Source organism: Melanerpes formicivorus, unplaced genomic scaffold, assembly GCF_026170545.1.
Source record: "Melanerpes formicivorus ecotype bairdi unplaced genomic scaffold, bMelFor1.0.p_v2 SCAF_12, whole genome shotgun sequence".
NCBI lineage: Eukaryota > Metazoa > Chordata > Aves > Piciformes > Picidae > Melanerpes > Melanerpes formicivorus.
In genome coordinates, this window is record NW_027142364.1 from 22,056,541 (window position 1) to 22,072,804 (window position 16,264).

Sequence of the window (16,264 nt, forward strand, 5' to 3'; positions counted from 1 at the left end):
ACTTTCAGCAGCAGGGACTAACCAGGCCACAGGCTGCCCCAAGCCAAGGAAGTCCTCCAAAACCTGCAGACTGTTTCCTTGAAAAACAAAGCCAGCCTGACCAAACAGCCCCCCACAGGGAAGAGCAAAGCTGCCCAGAGGAAATGCACAGCAGAGTGGTTCCTCCTCACCCACACAAGGCTGCTCTGAGACACTTGGCCTGATCTCAGCATTGCTTATTTCTGTCCTGCCTCCCCCACTGCACCAGAAGGCTCCTGAGCTCCTGCTGCCACAAGGGGAGGGTGCCAGAGGCTGGCCAGGACGTGTCTCAGCTGCTGCAGCTGCAGGCACACAGACAGCATTCCTAGGCCCTGGCTCACCAGACACCAGCAGTGCCAAGGACAGCAGAAGAGCTGCACAGGGAGATGACAGCCCCCAGAGAGAGGGAGGCAGGCCTGGACATCCCGGGAAGGCAACAAGTTCTGCTTCTCAGGCACCACACTAGAGCATCTCTCATGGCTGGGAGCTATAGAGGCAGCACAAAGAGGCTGGCTGGCCCCACAGGATCCAAACTGAGGGCTCTCAGCCTCATTCTGGAAAGAAATGAGCAAAGCAAATAATAAAAATAGGAAAATACAAGAAAAGTAAAAAAAGAAAACTGAAAAGCAGACCAAAGTAAAGCTCAACTGCTGGCAGAGCATGAGGATTTGTTCTGTTGGCTGCCTTGGTCTGGCAGCCAAGGCCAGCTTGGGATTTGAGGAGCTTATTCTCTCTGCTTTAAGCTAACTCCTTGAGGTCAGGTCACAGGAGCTAGAGCTCTGCCTGCACTGTTCAGCAGGAAGCTCTCACCTGCCCAGCAGCACCTTAAGAAAGAAGGACTACAGACATTTTGGAACCAAACCTGAGGACATGAGTCTGGTTTGGAGCCTGCCTTGCAATGGGAATCAACAGAACTCGAAGTGCTGGCTGCTGCTCTGATGTTCTCACTCCTGTAAACCTGACTGCAAAGTACTACAGAGCAGCTCCCAAGCCGAGAGAGCATCTGCTGAGCACTCCAAGGCAGAGGGTGATGTGCTTGCACAATATAAACAGAGAGCTGGAGGTACCCAAGACTGCGAAACCCAAACAAACAGGAGAGACAAAATGGAAGGAAAAGGGAAAGAGGAAAAAGGGAGAAAGAGGCAGCACAAAAGGAGCTCAAAAGGTCATCCTGGAGCACAACACTTGCCAGGATTCAGCACTCTGCCTTTAATACAGGTGGCTGTCATCTCTTTGTCATTAGACAGTTGTGCCCTACCTCACTTCATCTGCAATTTTGCTGGACAAAACAACTCTTCTTATGGCCTAAGCTGAAAACACAACCCCTGCATCAAGACTGCTGAAGGTTGTGCCTGACCTCCAGAAGACAGCACTGAGTTGAAGCACTTCATGCCATAGATGTCCTTGAAAATGGTTCTGGACCTTAAGAGCACTAGCAGCCATGCTTTGGCAAATCAGCCCTCCCAAGGGATGTGTCCAGAGTCACAGAAAGGTAGGGTTGGAAGGGACCTCAAAAAGTCATCCAGCCCAACCCCCCTGCCAGAGCAGGGTCACCCAGGGCAGGCCACACCAGAACACATCCAGGTGGGTTTGGAATGGCTCCAAAGAAGAAGACTCCACAACCTCCCTGGGCAGCCTGCTCCAGGGCTCTGGGACCCTCACAGGGAAAAAGCTTTCCCTTATGTTCCCATGGAACCTCCTCTGCTCAGCTTGCACCCACTGCCCCTTGGCCTAGCATTGGGCATCCCTGAGCAGAGCCTGGCTCTGGCCTCCCCACACTGCCCTGCACATCTTTATCACCATGAATGAGGTCACCCTCAGGCTCCTCTGCTCCAAGCTAAAGAGCCCTCAGCTCCCTCAACAGGGAGACATTCCACTGCCTGCAGCATCTTTGTGGCTCTGTGCTGGACTCTCTCAAGCAGTTCCCTGAGGTCCCTCATGAACTGAGGGGCCCAGAACTGGACACAGTATTCCAGACATGACCTCACCAAGGCAGAGTAGAGGGAGAGGAGAACATCTCTCAACCTACTCACCACAGCCCTCTGAAACCACTGCAGGATACTGCTGGCCTTCTTGGCCACCAGGGCACATTGCTGGCTCCTGGATCCATCAGTAACATCCCGGTGGACAAGCATGAAAGCCTCAAGTTTAGTGGTGAGGGATGGCTTGACTAGTTTGACACCACAGCCAAGCAGGAGACCACAGGCAGCCAAAGTCACACCTTGCTGACAGTACTGGAGGCCTAAGTGGCTCTGTGTGGAGGAAGTGAGTATGAGTGACCAATGAGGATGACAGTAGCTCTCCAGCATCTGCCACAGCTTCAGCTGACCCAGACAACACCATGTGTACAGAACAATACACACAAGGAGAAGCCTTCCTGCTCCTCTGCTTTCACCACTGCCTCCCAGCCATGGAACACAGCAAAACAAACACTGCCTCCAACAGCTCCCTGTGCCCCAGGGCAGAGCACCACAGTCCATGAGGGCAAGGCAGGAGGAACCCTCAGGAGGAGAGGTCAAAGTCCCTGTCTCAGACAGACGTTCCCATGAGCACTCCTGTAGCTGTAGAGCATGGCTTCATGGAAACATGGTTCAGGTGGGAAGGGACCTCCAAAGCTCATCCAGTCCAACCCCTCTGCAGCCAGCAGGGACATCCTCAGCTAGATCAGGCTGCCCAGAGCCCTGTTGAGCCTCACCCTGAATACCTCCAGGGATGGGGCCTCAACCACCTCCCTGAGCAACCTGTCCCACTGTCCTCATGGTGAAGAGCTTGTTCCTTCAGCAGTGTCCCACAGACATTTCCTGTTCTGGAGGGTTTGTTGTTTCATTTGCAGATAGCATGGGATGGCAGTTTAAGCTTCAAGCCCAACACTACTCATTTAAAGAGGGGGAGAAGCAAACCCATCTCCTTCCAAGCACAACTCAAAACAGCCACCCACTCAGAAAACTGCTCAGCCATGGAGATTGCAGCTCAAGAGGTTTGCACTTTATCCACACCCTTCCCCCAGGCCCAGCTTGATGGCCATCACTGCAGCTTGCCTTCAGCTCTTGTTTCAGCATTTTAGGCACTGTTATACTACGCAACACTGGTGGAAGGACAGACTGAATGTCCCAGACAGGCAGAACTTCTCTGCTGAAGACAAGCCTAAATCCCCTGCTCAGCTCAGCAGTTCCCCTGCAGGGAGCTGGCAGGTCTGATCTGTGGTGCTGGGTGCTCCTCAGGAACCATGCACCCTGCAGCTCAGATGGGTCCCTAGCACTTCCTCAGCCCTCACTTTTCAGGCCGTGGTGAATAAACTCACACAGCAGCTCCACAGGGGTGGGCAGGCAGGCAGCTGGAAGCAGAGATAATTCAAAGTGTCACTTCTCACAGGCTTCTCCGCCAGCTTAATCCTAAAAAAAGAATTTAGCACAGCACAAGGGGCACAGGATTCAGCAAGGGAGCTCTCAGTGTCCCTCTGGTCCACCTTTGAGCACTCTTGATGCAAGGCTGACTTCTGAAAGCCTGACGCCCATGCAGAAGGTGCCAACTGCCAAGAAAAGGTTCCAGTTCCCCTCAAAACCTCATGGTGTGGTTTTACACCAAGGCACCCACCAGCCTCTTGGAAGAATGTGCATCCCTGGGGAAACCAGGCAGAAGAAAGAGTCCCTCAGACATGCCACTGACTTCCCAGCCCTGGACTGCAGAGACGAGTCATGGGGTTTATTCATCCAGGTCAGGCACCAAGCAAGGCAAAGCTCCAGCAGGATCGACCTCAGGGCAGCCTCCCAGGCTTGCTGGAAACCTGGCCAGCTGCTGCTTTCAAAGATTAAGGTGTCTGAATTGATCCTGCAATCAACTCTGATCCTTGCACAGATTCCTATCAGCTTCCTTTTTCCTAGAAAGTCAGCTGGTGCCAGCACTGCAGATCTGCTCCACAAGAGCCACCTGCCCCTACCCAACTGAGGACACACACTTTAGTTTCAAAGCCCCTTGTTTTATTTGCTCCACCAGCTCCTCCCAGGTACTCTCTCATCTCCCTCTTGCTTCCTCATGTTTAAGTTCTCCAGCTTTATCATCTCTGAACAACATAAAGTACCAATGCTGCCCCCAGATCACTCAAACCTTCACCGCCCTCTGCAAGAGTCAGAAACCATTAAAGCTGCAGAAATCACAATACACAACTCCCTTCCTGCCACAGCCCTCTGCTGGCACGCTGCCCTTCAAGCAAATACTGACTTAAAACACTGGTGTAGGAGGGCAAGAGTAAGTGCCTGGCCTCTGGGGCCAGAAAGGGAGGGAGAGAGGGAGAGCTCCCAGCATGAAGGTGGTGCAGACCGTTTGTGGCATCTGTGCCCACAGCTCAGGTGAATGTCAAAGCACAGAAAAGAAGCAGAGGGGGAGCCTTTTAAATATCTCCTCTCTGAAAACACAAAATCAGCTCCAAGTCAGCCAGAAGTAGAAGTGTTTGCTTTGGGAGCTCCATCACCTTCAGCTGATGCTGTACACTCACAGCTTCTTTGAAAGCTCACCTCTTCCACGGTCAGAGCAGTGCTGAGCACCTGGAGCAGCAGGTAACTAAGCACTGGAATCAGCTGCAAGCAAACTTGCCTTTCCCTCCTTGAGTCAGAGCAGTGAGGGATGCAGGCAGGGCTGTGCAGCCCTAACCAAGGACTCAGTCAAAAGAGCCCAGCCTCTTCCCAGCAGCAGCTTCCCCAGGAAACCTGGCACCAAGCAAACCTGCAGGAGAGCCCAGCCCTGAGCAGCACCACTCTGCTGCCACAAGCACAGCCACCCCCTGGCCCCTTGGGATGTCTCCAGTCTTTCCCTGCTGCCCCCCACTGCTTCACCCCCAGCCCACAGCAGCACTGCCAAAGGCTGCAGGAGATGTTGGTGAGTGTAGGTCGTAAATCTTGTCCATCCCACCAGCCCAGTAACCAAACTGACTTCAGAACAGAGGGAGAAAGAAAAATAAACCACCTCTGCTGAGCAGGATAGCCCAGGAAATGTTTGCTGTATCCATAACAGACACACAGGATAAGCTCAGGTGCTTGCTGCTGTGCTGGCAGGGAGAAGCTTTCCACCCATGCCAGGGAAGGCTACCATGAGCCAGGTCAGCACCTCCCCAGTCCACATGCTGGGTTGGTAGCATCAGTATCTCAGGGAGGAACACTCCCTGCTGGGGCACGCTCCAGCCTCTTGGGCTGCCTGGCTGTGAAGGGCCAAACCTATGTGCACTGTCCTTTGGAGAGCTTTCTGCTGCTTGCCTGGGAGAGAGACCAACCCCCTCCTGGCTCCAACCTCCCTGCAGGGAGTTGGAGAGAGCAAGAAGGTCTCCCCTGAGCCTCCTCTTCTCCAGGCTAAGCAACCCCAGCTCCCTCAGCCTCTCCTCACAGGGCTGTGCTCCAGACCCCTCCCCAGCCTCCTTGCCCTTCTCTGGACACCTTCAAGTCTCTCAATGTCCTCCTTAAACTGAGGGGCCCAGAACTGGGCACAGGACTCAAGGTGTGGCCTAACCAGTGCTGAGTACAGGGACACAAGGACCTCCCTGCTCCTGCTGGCCACACTGTGCCTGATCCAGGCCACGATGCCATTGGCCTTCTTGGCCCCCTGGGCACACTGCAGGCTCATGTTCAGCTGCTGTCAATCAGCACCCCCAGGTCCCTTTCTCTTTGGCTGCTCTCCAGCCACTCTGACCCCAGCCTGTAGCATTGCTTGGGGTTATTCCTCTTTGCATAGAACTTCCTTCCTCCCTGTCCTATTGACCTCTCACTTCAGTCCTTAAAGCATATCTGTCTCTCAGTGCCTTCAAGCATTTGCTCATTTATGTCCTCTTCCTCTTTGCCATCACCTCCTGAACACCACATATTGAGCCCATATCTTTCCTCTTAATCCCTGTTGCTCCAGGCACCAAGCCCTGCTTGAGCAGAGAGGCAGGGAGGAGAAGCAGCTACCCCCGTGTGCACACAAGAGCTCTCCGCTCTCCTGCACACAGCCTTCTCACAGCTCCTCTGGAAGAGAGAAGTGAAAACGAGCAACCAAAGCCGCTTTGTCTCTCTGTCCTGAACAGCACTCACTGAAAGGAGGGCTGCCAAGACTGCACCCACCAAACCAGGCCCAAGTCAAAACTTTCTCCCCAGTTTTCCTTGGCTGCCAGAGCCCCGTGGTGGTGCAGCGATGGCTGCTGTGCAATTAAACATCTTCAGCTGAGCTTCCGCAGCCCGACGCAGCGAAGGCCTCGGGCAGCAGCAGAAGGGCTGTGCCAGGCTGCTCAGCACATTTTCACCCACACCTTCCCCCAGGGGAAGCTAACACTTAGTTTCATAGTTTCATTCAGGATTGGAAGGGACCACAAGGATCATCTAGTTCCAACCCCCCTGCCATGGGCAGGGACACCCCACACTAGATCAGGCTGGACAGAGCCTCATCCAGCCTGGTCTTAAACACCCCCAGGGATGGGGCCTCGACCACCTCCCTGGACAACACATTCCAGGGTTTCACCACTCTCATGGTGAAGAACCTCCTCCTCACATCTAGCCTGAATCTCCCCACCTCCACTTCTGTCAAGCTTAACTCACAAGGGGCCCAGGGCTACAGGATGGACTTTACGAGCACCCAGGCCTAACTGATTTCCTTTGCTTAATGTCAAGGTTCACAGCAGCCTCACCTTGTGCCTCTCTTACCTCGGGATGCTGCACTCAGCTGCCCTCCAGCCCTGCTAAAGTCCTCTCCCAGCTGCCATGCAGTGCCAAGGCCACACAGCATACCCCACAGCTTGCAGAGTGTATCTCTTCATGGAATAGCAGGTAGGAAGGGACCTCAAGGGTCATCCAGTCCAAGCTTTCAGGGTAAGAATACAGTTGAAATGAGATGGCTCAGCGCCCTGCCAAGATGGGCCCTGAAACTGCCTCATGTAGGGGAATCCACCACCCTCCTTGGGAGTTTTCTCATGCCCTGAGAAAGAGAACAGCAGGAAGGCTCCAATTTCTGCTTTTAAAAGGAAGCATAAACAGAGTGAAGGGACTACCAGCAGGTCCCAGCACGTCCCCTGTGGAACAGGCAGCAGTGCAGGGCGAGCGGAACGGGGCATCCCCAACACGGCAGCCTGCAGGGAGAGGGCAGCCCTGCTCTGCCAGGGGAGACTCCCAGCAAATGCCTTTTGCTCCCTGCAGGGCAAGCCACCAGCAGCACAACAGCAAACATCCTTATCCTTTCGGACATGCCAGCAGCAAGAGTCACACCACAAGCTGCCACTGGGTTTCTGGAGCTTTAAGGCAGCTTTACCAACCAGCAGTCTCCTTCCTCAGTCCTTCCTCCTTCAAACCAGCACTAGACCCAGAGGGGCAGCAGCAAGTGAGTGGGAAGCCAGCCAGCTGGGGATACTGGGAAGGGGCTGAGGAAGCAGGGAGGGAAGATGTTGCTTTGTGCTGGCAATCACCACGTTCATGTGAGCTGGACAGCTCTGGGCAAAGAGAAATGCAAGCAACAAACCAGAAAGCTTCCACCAACAAAGAGAGGTTTCACACAGTCCCAAGGCACTGCTATTGCAAGCAGGGTTTTCCTGTGCCCAGCACAGCTGGCCTCCCGTGCTCGCTGGCAGCAGCCATCTCCACCTCCTGCCCGGTAGGTGCAGCCCCTCTGACACTGCTCATGGCCACAGGAAGTTAAAGATTAACCAGAGGGCACAGCAATCACAAATCAACACTCAGCTGGGCTCCCAACTCAGAGAGCAGCGCTGAGCGATGGCCACAAATGAAGGAGTCCCACCCTGCCTCCCTGCATCCCCAGGACTCAGGTCAAAGCAGACTGGGCCCCTCCTCACCCCAGGTGCTGACAAGTTTTTGGACTGAGGAGACCACTGCAGAAGGCATCAGCACGAGGCTGGAAGCTGCTCTCTGCCAACGACTGCTCTTTGGGCAATGCTTTTGCCTCGGCACAACCTCCAGAGCAGCTCCCAGAGGACAAGGGCTGAGGATTTAAGGATAGGAGGAGGCAGACCTGCTTGCTTAGTTGCATTTTGGAGCCAAGAGCATGAAATATGCTAATGCTGCCCACCTCCTCTGTCAGCTGCTGCAGACTTGGAACAACTGAACACACAATAAAACTTTCAGCCAGCTTTAAGCAGAAATCAAATGAACCCCACAGCCTCAGCTACTGAACCCATGCATGCTGCAAAAGCAGACCTGCTCCTGCTCGGGAGAGCTGGACATGAACCAGCGGCCTGGAAGCAAAGCCTGTGTCTGTGTCCCATCCTTCTCTACCTCCACATTGCCCTCCAGCCACCCAGCTTGGCCAAGGCTTTCAAAGCCCTGCTCTGAGGAAGCCAAAGGAGCAAACCACGAGACTGCACATAATGCTGCAAGGGAAGAGTGGCAGCTGGAGCCCAAGGGCATGGGGCAGGTGGCTGCGCCGTGACTTGGCTGACCCTGCGCTGCTCTCCAAATTGTTGCCCTGATTACAGTAATCCAGTTAAAGGCCAACCCTCCCTTCACACAAGCACAGCTGACACCTCATCCCTCACCATCACAGCCCTGAAAAATCTCAAAGCTGAATCCCTCCTCGGCAAACACCATGCCAGCCATCAACACTTTCTGAAGCCACTTCCACCCCTGACAGACTTCATTTCTCCTGTCTGCTGCCACGGTGCTGAGCACACAGAGAATACAGAATGAACCAGGTTGGGAAAGACCTTCAAGATCATCAAGTCCAGCCTATCACCCAGCACCATCAACTAAACCATGGCACTGAGTGCCTCATCCAGGCTCTTTTTAAGCACTTCCAGAGACAGGGACTCCACCAGCTCCCTGGGCAGCACATTCCAAAGGCCAATCTCTCTGGCTGGGAAGAATGTCTTCCTAATATCAGCCTAAACCTCCCCTGGCACAGCTTGAGACTGTGTCCTCTCCTTCTGCCACAGGCTGCCTGGGAGAAGAGACCAACCCCCTCCTGGCTACAACCTCCCTTCAGGGAGCTGGAGAGAGCAAGAAGGTCTCCCCTGAGCCTCCTCTTCTCCAGGCTAAGCAACCCCAGCTCCCTCAGCCTCTCCTCACAGGGCTGTGCTCCAGACCCCTCCCCAGCCTCCTTGCCCTTCTCTGGACACCTCCCAGCAGCTCAACATCTTTCTTCAATTGAGGGGCCCAGAACATCAGCTGCCAGTAACACCATGCTGCACCTCAGAGCTGAGCCCCTTTCCTGGTCACTTCACAGCCAGCAGCTGGGAGGTTTTTACTGCAGCAGTCTCAGTGAGGGTCACGTTAAGTTGCACAGGTCAGAGTGCACAGGTCAGTGCTGTGGCTGAGAGGAAGAGGGAAACTGATGCTTACAGCAAACTCTTGTTCAGTGTATGTCAGTGCTGAAGAGAGCCAGCCAGGCTGCTGCACCAGAGCACACCTTGCCAGCAGGGAAAACAAAGACTGGAGCCTTCCTGTTTCCCTCAGCCGCCAGCTGAGCTGGACCTTTTCCTATCACGTTTGGAAAACTGGCCTCTCTGGCAGCAGGCTACAACTGGCAATGTCTGAAGGTGCAGCTCAGGAAGTTGAGAGAGCGAGATCAGATGCTTACTAACGAGTAGAAACCACAGCACAAGTATCCTTGCTCTCTGAGCACGGCCAGCACCACCAGCCTTAGCCAAGGCTGGAGCTCCAGAGACAGCAGCAGGGCAGGGCTGGTGCCAATGACCCCCACACACCTACTGCCCTTGCACTGCCCTCCAGTACCACTACAAACACAACTCATTTAAAACACTGAAGCCATTGCAAATTTCCATGGCTCCAAGGAGCTGGTACACTGCTGGGGCAGAGCTCAGGGTGCCTCCCTTTCTCCCCCTCTCTCTCTCCCTCTTCTCTCCTCTCAGGGGATTCAAACTGGCAGAAAGATCAGGAGCTGCTGGCAAGGAAGCCCATACCTGGGTTTACTAGTAACTGATGGCTCTCAGACTGCACTGACTCAGGGAAGGCACCTCAGTTTTAGCAGAGAGACATCCCCTTCACAAAGCAAGAGAAGACAGGACCTGCAAGGAGAGGCTGAGGGAGCTGGGGTTGCTTAGCCTGCAGAAGAGGAGGCTCAGGGGAGACCTTCTTGCTCTCAACAACTACCTGAAGGAAGATTGTAACCAGGTGGGGGTTGGTCTCTTCTCCCAGGCACCCAGCACCAGAACAAGAGGACACAGTCTCAAGCTGCACCAGGGGAGGTTTAGGCTCCAGGTGAGGAGAAAGTTCTTCCCAGAGAGAGTTGTTAGCCATTGGGATGTGCTGCCCAGGGAGGTGGTGGAGTCCCCATCCCTAGAGGCATTCAAGAGGGGATTGGACATGGCACTTGGTGCCATGGTTTAGTCATGAGGTGTTGGGTGACAGCTTGGACCTGATGATCTTTGAGGTCTCTTCCAGCCTTGATGTTTCTGTGACCATGTCCTCCAGAGTGAGGAAGGTCTGCACAGCTCCAAAAGACCTCCTCGGGAATGCCTTCCTGTGCAGTTCCAGCTGCATGCAAGCAAGGATGCCTCTAAAGTGCAAGAGGCAGCAGACAGCACTTTGAGAGGGCATGGGAAGCCACACTGAAGAGCTCATCTAAAGCAGCAGCCAGGGAAAAGGTGTAAAGCCCTTCCCAAACTCAGCTGCCAGCACCGCGTCAGACCGCAAGCGATGAGAGCCAGCCAGAGATCAGGCAGAAGCAGGGGCTTGCATTTGCTTTAGAAACAGCTAATTAAGGGAGCACTTCCAAGGTGCATTTGTCCCCAGAAGGCTCACAAATGAGACCTCTGGCAAACAAAAACATAATAAACAGATCTACCCAGAGCTGAGCAACCCCCTGGGGGGGTCAGAAGAGCACCCAGCAGCAAAGCTGCTTTATGAAGAGAGAGAATGCCACAGACACTTGAGAGGCAAACATAAGTACAAGCAGAGACATTCAGCCTGCAGACTGCAACTAACACCAAAACCTTCAGCAAATAACTTTACAAGAGCTTTAGTGACCACAGTGGTCAGAACATCCACTTCAGAGCCATGCAAGAATGACTCCGTAGCACCAAGCTGCAGCACCAAGCTCCAGCTGACAGCAGGCAGTGCTTCGAGGGTGTATGTACACCAGCAGCCCCCTGTCCACAAAATAAACTGGACCAGCTGGAGGAGTTTTCACTGGCACGATGCCCTCTGTGTCAGGCCCTCAGCTGACACCAAAGCTTTTCAAGATAAACCCAGAAGCAAGCACTAGAGGCAAGACTTCCTGCAGCACCTGGCTCCAGTAACCAGATCCTCGCTGTCATCGCTGCACAGAAATGACCTCACTCGTAGAAGAGTTGAGACAGCGCCGGAGAGGATGACACCCGTCTGAAAGCAGTCCCAGCTACCTAGAGGCATGGAAAGCCCAGCCACACCTCCCTCCTTTCCCCTCCCTACGGAGGGCTGGTGAAATACTCAAATCAAAACATTCTTAACCAGTGACTCAGCTGACCTTTACCCGGAATGAAGAAAGGTAATCTTCTTCCAGAGGGATCAGCAGTGATCTCTGTATCAGCAACACGACCTACTTCCCTAGGTATGGAGAGCAGTGCCTGCCTTCCCATGGTTGGCACTGGCATTGGGCATGAAAAGATCTAACCCAAAGCTCAGCTCTGCCTCACCACTTTCCACAACAAAACCAAATACAGAACTAACCAGGCTGGAAAAGACCTTCGAGATCATGAGTCCAACCTCTCGCCCAACACCATCTGATCAACTCAACCATGGCACCAAGTGCCTCAGCCAGGCTCTTCCTAAACACCTCCAGGGATGGGGACTCCACCACCTCCCTGGGCAGCACATTCCAATGGCCAATCACTCCTCCCGTGAAGAACTTCTTCCCAACATCAGCCTAAACCTCCCCTGGCACAGCTTCAGACTGTGTCCTCTTGTTCTGGTGCTGGCTGCCTGGGAAAAGAGACCAACCCTCACCTGGCTCCAACCTCCCTTCAGGTAGTTGTAGCCAGCAAGAAGGTCTCCCCTGAGCCTCCTCTTCTGCAGGCTAAGCAACCCCAGCTCCCTCAGCCTCTCCTCACAGGGCTGTGCTCCAGACCCCTCCCCAGCTTTGTTGCCCTTCTCTGGACACCTTCCAGCAGCTCAACATCTTTCCTGAACTGAGGAGCCCAGAACTGGACTCCAGGTGTGGCCCAACCAGTGCAGTGTACAGGGGCAGAATGACCTCCCTCCTCCTGCTGGCCACACTCTGCCTGATGCAGGCCAGGATGCCATTGGCCCTCCTGGCAGCCTGGGCACACTGCAGGCTCATGTTCAGCCTACCATCACCCAGCACTCGCAGGTCCCTCTCTGCCTGGCTGCTCTCAGCCACTCTGACCCCAGCCTGTAGCACTGCCTGGGGTTGCTGTGGCCAATCTGCAGAGCCAATTACACCACTAAAAGCATGAAACATCTCTGTGGCTCTGCAGCACACTGCTCTGGCCTCATCTGCTTTGCAGGCTGGAGCTGCTCTGGGAGGCTGCTTTACTCCAATTGCTCTGGGGTAACAACTGCCCATCATACCAGGACACCCTTGAAACTTAATCCATGCTAACCATAGGTGCAAACTGGCCAAGGACTGGTTGAGCTCAACACTGCAAGCCTGTAAACATGCTTCTGCTCAGCACACAAGTGACCCTGAAAGTGGTCCAGTCAGTGCACTTCAAAAATGAATCAAGTTAAATCAAATCCAGGCCACTGAAATCCTGAACAAAGAGCATCTATACAAATTGAATTCACTTTAATCAACCCACTGGGAAGGTTAATGGGATTCATTTTCTTGAGCAACCACGTGTGGACAGACTCTAAGGACTGAGATCCTGGTCATATTAAAATAACCAAGAATAATTCTGCTAATTACTTAGTAGAGCCAACATTAACCCCTAAAACTTCAGCACGTGGATGCTATTTCTCTCCCAACAGCAGTAGGGCATGGAGCATTAAAGGATGACAGGAGGTTAAAAAGGAACTTCCAGCTGCCTGCACAGACAGGGAGCCTGTGCCTTCCAGTCCTGACCAAAGTCATGCTCCCTAGCTGATAAGGACTGGAACTTTTTAAAGGATAAAGAAAGAGCAAGTGGCAAAGCAAACAAGGTTATGGAATTCTGCTTGTCTTTAGACAGGCACACAGTGCTTTCCTCTCCTGCAGTGCACATTTGAAACTACTTGGTTTTGAGAGAGCTTCTACAGCTCTGCATCACTGCCAGCAAGAAGAGACTCTAGCTCGTACAAAGCTTTTTAAACCCGAAGCAGCTGCAGGGCACTAAGCTGCCATGTGAAGCAGAGGCCAATGTGGCCTCACTGAGAGCGAATCCCTGCACTCGGCAGGGGCTGAGCCAGCAGCGCTGCAGCTGGACACCCAGAGAGCAAGCGGAGCCGCTCACAGCCACCTTTGCCCTGCGCTCCTGGGCTGCTGCAGGGCGGCGGAGGAGGAGGAGGAGGAGGAGGCTGTTTGACTCCCAAAGCTCAAGGCAAAACAAAACAATAAACCCCTCCCCGGACTCAAATATTTTGACCGGGACTTGCACATCCCCAGTCCCCCTCAAGCCACCAACCCGGTCGGGCTACCACAGCTCCGCTCCCATTTTTCAGTGCCCCCGGCAGACGCAGCCAGGCCATGAGGGCGAGGGGAACATCCGCACGCCAGTACCCTGCAGGGTCTCGGCCGCTTCACAGCAAGGCTCGTCTGCCCCGGGAGGGCACCCGGCCGCCTCCACAGCCCTGCCCCAGCCGCGCTGCTCGGGCTCGGCAGCAGGAGCGGGGCGGCAGCGCCGGCGGCGGCCTCGGCGCCAGCGCAGACAAAGGGCTGTGCCTGTGCCCCTGCTCCGGCCCGGGCAGCGCCGGCACTGCCCGCGGGATCGGCGGAGGGGCGCCGGCACGGGCGGAGGGGCGCCGGCACGGGCGGAGGGGCGCCGGCACGGGCGGAGGGGCGCCGGCACGGGCGGAGGGGCGCCGGCACGGGCGGAGGGGCGCCGCTCGCCGTTACGCTAAGCCTGCATCTCCTCCGCTGGCCCTCCGCCACCCCTCCCCTCCCCTGACCCGCACAGTCGCCCGAGGCCAGGCGCGGGGCAGCGGGAGGCTGCGGCGCCCCCCCCGCAGTTCGCCCGCCCCGAAGGGCCGTGCGGAGCCCCGAGCCCCCTCCTGCGCTGTCCCGGCTCCGCGGGGGCGCCGCCAACCGCCCTCGCCGCCGGAGAATTTCAACAATAGCCATTTCTACGGGGAGAGAGAGGACAAAAAAAAGGGAAAAAAAAGGCCGGAAAAGGCAGAGTTCCTGCCTTCTCCCCATTCCCCCCCGAACAGCCTCCTCCTGTCCAGCTCCTCCCGCCCCTCCCCGGCAGCCTGCTCCCCCTCCCCGGCATCACCCTCACCTTCTTTGACTCCAGGCAACTTGGAGTGGTCGATGCCGATGCCGGCCATGGCGGCGCGGGGCTCGGCCCGGGCCCCCGGGGGAGGGCAGAGCCGCGGCGGGGCCGCCCGCGCCCCGCGCTACAAAGTTGCCAGCGGATGGAGACGGCGCGCCCGGCCGTACGGCGCGGGAGAGGGGACAGAAAGCGCCGGGCGCCGGGGCGGGGCTGCCGCTCGCCGCCCCTCTCTCCCCCTCCGGGGAGGGGGGCCGGGGGTTTCCCGCCTCCTCCCCTTCTCTAGTGGGTCTCGGGCAGGCGGTCGGCGGGGTGGGGCGGGAGGGCTCCCAACGCGTTTGTTTGTTTTTAACCTTACTTTTGTAACGTTTCTTGTAAGAGCGGGGGCTGTACGCCCCCCGGAGCGGCTTGCCACACCGCTGGGGTCTCCCGCTGCCTTCTCGTGCCCTTGGCCCTGCTGCCCCTTCCCCAAGCCACGCGATCCCAGGGCCGCTCAGTGTGGCGCGGGCTGGGAAATACGAACGTGCCCAGGTGGAGCCTGGAAGGAGTCGGCTGCTCGGCGGCGGGCAGCGCCAGCGTTCCGTGCCCCCTGTCCGTCGGGCAGAGGCAGCAAGGGGGGTGCGATCAGTTCGGGACGGGCGCACCTCGAGCAGGGCGGCAGACTTCTAGCCAAGGAGCACCTTGAGGGGCCTTCGAGCTCTGGCGGCACCCTGCCACGAAGTGGTTGGAGGCAGCCTCCAGGAGAGATCGAAAGGACTTAACAGCTGCAGGCCCTTTGTTTTCCAGCAGGAAAGAAAGCGCATGAGACGATGCCCTCCGGGCAAAGGGGAGGAGACAAAAGGAAGAGGATTTGGGCTTTAAGGGTCGTTGAGCTTCTCAGGGATGTGCTTAACACAGCCAGTCACTCATGTCGACTGCTCGTAAATAAGCATGTGCCGTAGAGGCACGCGAGCAGCAGATGAAAGCAGTACTGATGCACTTCAGAGGTGTGGTCTCCAGCTTCTCTTCTAACGTCCCATGGCCCCTGTGCCATCGGCAGAGGCATACAGGGGTGAGAGGGGGACTGAGCCCATCTCCTATTCCCTTTTCCCAACTGGAATGGGACCTGGGAGGGAGGCAGTGGGATGCCAGATCGGGGGGGGGGGGGGGGGCGGGGGGAGGGGGGGAGGAGAGAGAACAGCAAAGGGAATAATATATTAATTTTATTAAGAAAAAGTAAAAGCGTTAAAGCAACTGCAAAGATTTGGCTCTGTACTTCCCAGCAGCTACTCTTCTTGGCAGCCCCTCTGTACAAGGCGCTCCACCATCACTGAGGACTGTGCTCAGGTGCTCAGAGGTGGTGCTTCAGCTGGGACTGTGCCACCACAGGAGCCTTAAACCCCAAGGACCCCCAGGACAGGACACTTTCCCTACCTGCACACAGACATCTGATCCTGCCCCCAAACACATACCGCTCCCGTGGCATCCGGCTTATCACACCGGCGCAAGGCACAACGCTTGCCCAGCTATAACAGCACAGAAAACACACCTGAGGGGATGTGCAGAGCCGAGTCTAGAGCAGTTCAAACCAGATAACAGCCCGACGATCTGGACTGACCCTCAGAAGAGCCCTGGGGGCAGGAGCTGGCAGGCAGAGCCCCGGGGCTGGGAGTGCCGCCTGCTGCCAAGCTCTTTCTGCAGACCGGCAGAGGCTGCTTCGTGCTTGCTTCTTAAATAAACTGGGCGCCTCTCCAAGTGGCCTGTTGTCATTCTAGGTCAACAGGATAACAACTGTGAAATAAATTGGGCTGCACCAAGATGTTCATTTGCAACAGAACAGCCTTTGTTTAAAGTTTCCTTAACGACAACAAGGCTAACTTCCAGCTGATGAAGAGACACAGATAATGATGATGATCCTGCACGCAGGAATGTGTGCATCAG

At 55.7% G+C, this 16,264-nt stretch overlaps 1 protein-coding gene across 2 annotated transcripts in view; it reads right to left on the minus strand.

Moving 5' to 3' along the window:
- Positions 1 to 14,572, minus strand: part of CCDC50 (coiled-coil domain containing 50) — a 54,102-nt gene extending 39,530 nt beyond the window's left edge. Inside the window, exon 1 of one of the 2 annotated variants that reach the window (XM_068145666.1) lies at positions 14,354 to 14,572. In XM_068145666.1, coding sequence (XP_068001767.1) covers positions 14,354 to 14,402 — 49 coding nt within the window. In that variant the 5' untranslated portion in view covers positions 14,403 to 14,572. The remainder of the gene's footprint in view (positions 1 to 14,353) is intronic. The other variant, XM_068145667.1, reaches the window with a different exon arrangement.
- Positions 14,573 to 16,264: the final 1,692 nt, after the last annotated feature.